Source organism: Nicotiana tabacum, chromosome 9 (assembly GCF_000715075.1).
Source record: "Nicotiana tabacum cultivar K326 chromosome 9, ASM71507v2, whole genome shotgun sequence".
NCBI lineage: Eukaryota > Viridiplantae > Streptophyta > Magnoliopsida > Solanales > Solanaceae > Nicotiana > Nicotiana tabacum.
The window spans coordinates 80835922-80840033 of NC_134088.1; the positions used below are offsets into that span (position 1 = coordinate 80835922).

Here is a 4112-nt window from a genome sequence, read left to right on the forward strand (position 1 = left end):
CATTTGTGATTACAGGTTGTTAAAACTCCAGGAGGAGAAGCTGGTGGTCAGGCATAATATTAGGCAAAAAAATGAAGTGGCTCATCGTTTGGCTAAGGAAGCTTCCTAGCAGTCCTACACAAATAAGTTAGCTTATTTGCAGTTTCACGTTCATTACTCGCGTCCAGACTATTGGCGATAGAGAAGGAGCACATTTTTGGAACTTATTCGAATAGCATTTGTACTAAATTGGCAGAATTTGGCGATCAAAATACCTTAAAAATAACAATGGATGATAATATTTCTGAACCAGGCTAATATTAATATAAGTATTCCCGTTTTACTAAAAAAAATTCTCAGATTGAAACTCCATAAAGGAGCAATATTCCTTTTAAAGATGCAGGTATATAATTGATACTTTGTTAACAAAGCTGCTAATCGTGCGTTTTCCACCATCTTTCACAAAAGCTGCTACAGAGCTTAATCATGTTTACTTTGAGGGTCATTAAAAGGGGAAAACTTTGGTCAATGGAAATTCTTTTTTAAACCACTTTCAAGTTTCACCTTTCACTTTTTAGAAAAGTAAAGGGTTAAAGGCCACGTGAGGAAGACGTGAGATCACGTGTAACTCATCCTTTGTTACTCTAAAGGGCCAAAGCCAAACATTAATTCATGCAAATTACATTGTGTCATGAATAATGACTCTTTGTTTTCTTATGTGAGGGATGTTCTTTTGATTCTCTGTCTGATTGTGGGCTCAAAGTTTCAAGTAAAGAAGCAAAAGTAATTGGTTCAGCTTAAGGCTAAAACCCCACTTCACGTTCTCTCTTTCATCACTGTTTCAACCTTTTATATAGAAACTACAAGTCATATATATATAGTAGTAGTAAAAGAAGAAAAGATGAGGAAGACTAGCTTCAACCTTACCTGCTCAAGGTGGAGAATCAATGAAAACCTAGCAAGAAAGTTGATAGAAAAAGCTTAAAAGCTAAAAAAAGAAAGCTGATTTTTCTCAAAAAGAGAGTGCTACCCACCTTCCTAAAAAGCCCCACCCCCCCCCCCCCCATTTGAGAAAGCTGTACAAGTAGGGTACCAGTGTCTCAGTATTCATCTTTTCCCTTTGATCTACAAGATTTTATACCATGTTGGACACATGTTGGACAACTCTTCTTCTTCACCCGTTGGTCCATCTTCCTCTTCTGAAGCTTTCAATAATTCTGCAGAAAACTCTGGGGTTTCTAATAGAAGGAAAAGAAGACCTGCTGGTACTCCAGGTATATAACCCTTAACAACTTCTCTTCTTTTTTTTTTTTTCCCAATAAGCAAGTCTAGGGGTTTGGTCGAAAAAGTACACTATACAAATAGAGAAAAAACGAGTTTTTTTGTAATATATAAATTGTTAATCCCCTTGACATAAATATTTTTTTTGTACAGTGGCAAAGTAAGCTGTGACATTGTAGGAATTTTTTAATTCCCTTGCATAAATTTTTGGCTCCGTGTCACTGACAGTATGTTAACAATTTTCCATACGTTAATTGTCACAGATCCAGATGCAGAAGTGGTTTCACTTTCGCCCAAGACTCTGTTGGAATCAGATAGGTATATATGTGAGATCTGTAACCAAGGTTTTCAAAGGGACCAAAACCTTCAGATGCACAGGAGAAGGCACAAGGTGCCATGGAAGTTAGTGAAGAGAGAGACACCACAAGTTAAGAAAAGGGTATTTGTGTGTCCAGAGCCAACTTGTTTGCACCATCATCCATGTCATGCCCTTGGAGATCTTGTTGGGATAAAGAAACATTTCAGGAGAAAACACAGTAATAATAAGCAATGGGTTTGTGAGAAATGTTCTAAAGCTTATGCTGTTCAGTCTGATTACAAAGCACATCTCAAGACTTGTGGTACTAGAGGCCATTCTTGTGACTGTGGCCGCGTATTTTCCAGGTGTACCAACATTCTGTTTTTAAATAGGTTTATTTTGTTTTATTTATTGCATTTCTGAACATCTTGTGAGTTTCATGAAACTAGAGCGAAATTCTAGATATTCTTTAGGCTGGCATAATCCAGAGTTCCAAGATTCTCTTAACCTGTGTCGTGCAATTCTTCAAAAATTTTGTTGTACTCATGTTGGATCTTTTAAACTACTTTTCAAAAATCCAACATGTACCCAGCAATATTTTATTTTTAAAGAGTGTTAGCAACATAACCATTTCTCATTATGGACCTTGTGGCTTTCATGGAAATTAATTTTTACCTTTTCTTTAGTCATTTCTTTTACAAAGTCTTTAACTTCTCTTTGAGTTTTGTCATAATCCTTGTGGAGATCGAAGAGGTAGACAAACATACATTCCTTAATCCTGTTACAAATTCCAATACCCTAATAACAACTAGCAGCCAATGGAAGCGATACACAGGCCAGGGGTTCACTACTTCCCATAAATACTTCAATTTTTTTTAAAAAGAAAATTAAATATTCATTGTTAAGAACACAATGTGCATCTTTCTTTGTGCTACGTATTAATTGACTTTCACATTCTTATTCAATTTAATATTAATATGACTAACAAAATCATCTCTGAAAATAGTTTTTTTTGTTCAAAATTTTGTCCCTGGTACTTTCTTTTTGCTTTTCTTAGGTAACCCTACAAGAAGTAGCCTCTTTTGTTTTTATCTTGGCCAGTAACTACCCCTAGCTAGCTAGCTAGCTTTGTGCAAAGATCAAGATACCAAATTATTGATGGTTTCTTCTGCCTCACAAGCTAATTAATCCTTGTCATTTTGGTCAAAAAGTTTGTTATACTATTACTCCTATTAATTAATATGCATCATAACAAAATACGAGATAAACAAGTCTTGACACTAATATTAATCCTTGTCATTTGACCTTGCAGAGTGGAGAGTTTTATTGAGCACCAAGATACTTGCACTGTAAGGAGAAGTAGTAGTACTAGGCCAGATTTGCAACCATTGCAAGCTGGTTGTTCTTCAAGAACTGCTTCAAGCACTAGCCCTTCAAGTGATACAAATTTCAGCAGCATTGCCCCTAATTTACCAAGATTGACAATAATGCCTCTGCCTAATAATTCTGATCAGCACAACGAATTCCCTAGTAGTAATAATAATGATCAGCAGCATAATTTGGAACTTCGCCTTTTACCATCTTCAATTGCATGTCCCTCAAGAACCAGTGATCATGAAAATCAAGCACCCCATTTGAAATTGTCAATTGGATCATCTACTAGAGATTCAATATTGGTGTCAAAAGATCACAAGGAACTGAATTTGGCAATGGCTGAAAAGGCTTATGCTGAGGAAGCAAGAAGACAAGCAAAGAGGCAAATTGAATTCGCAGAGTTGGAATTTGCTAATGCAAAGAGAATCAGACAACAAGCACAAGCTGAAATTGAAAGAGCTCAAAATTTGAAAGAGGAAGCTACAAAGAGAATAAGCTCTTCAATCTTGGAAATCACTTGCCATGCTTGCAAGAATAAGTTTCAAGCAACTGATGAGTCTTCTCCAGCTATGAGTTACATGTCTTCTGCAACAACTGAAGCTGAAGGAGAGCATTAATTAATGAGAAAAATAGCAGTGTGTTGGTTAGGCCTTTTTTTTTGTTGGTATATCTGTGTTTCACTGTCTTTCTCATGCAGTAAAATGTAGGCTTCTACCTTTTTTCTTTTATAAAGAAGATTATCAGTATGTGTTTCTTTTTGAATAAGACTCCTTGAATCATTCAAACATTTTTTATGCAATAAAGGGATGATAACAGTATGAACAGTAGGGCGTGGCACATCTCAGTTTTGTATAGTATAATTTAACTTATATGGCAGATTTTATATTATGGTGTATGTGTACAACTTTGGAAAACAATTGGTAAAACAATGATGTACAAGTTTTAATTTCTCTCTTCTTTTCTTGGTTGAAACTTTTTCAATGAAACGACGTACGAAAAATGACTTTTAGCTTTTCAGGATGGCAGTAGTGATAACCAGATCTGCAACGAGATTATATTTTTGGAAACATGACGTTCATTTTGTATTTTGCCAGTTTCAAATAGAAACTTTGCCTTCACAAGTTTTGAAAGGTTAAAGAACGATGAGCAAAGAGCAATAGTTTTATTTTTAATCCGACAA

General features: G+C 35.5%; 1 protein-coding gene across 1 annotated transcript; it reads left to right on the forward strand.

The window, feature by feature from the left end:
• The first annotated feature begins 337 nt into the window (after positions 1 to 337).
• On the forward strand, positions 338 to 3664 carry LOC107763862 (protein indeterminate-domain 14). The gene is made up of 3 exons (XM_016582368.2): positions 338 to 1253; positions 1524 to 1923; positions 2871 to 3664. The coding sequence occupies exons 1-3, from the start codon at positions 1133 to 1135 to the stop codon at positions 3547 to 3549; spliced, it is 1200 nt and encodes a 399-aa protein (XP_016437854.1). The 5' UTR covers positions 338 to 1132; the 3' UTR covers positions 3550 to 3664.
• The last annotated feature ends 448 nt before the right edge of the window (positions 3665 to 4112 follow it).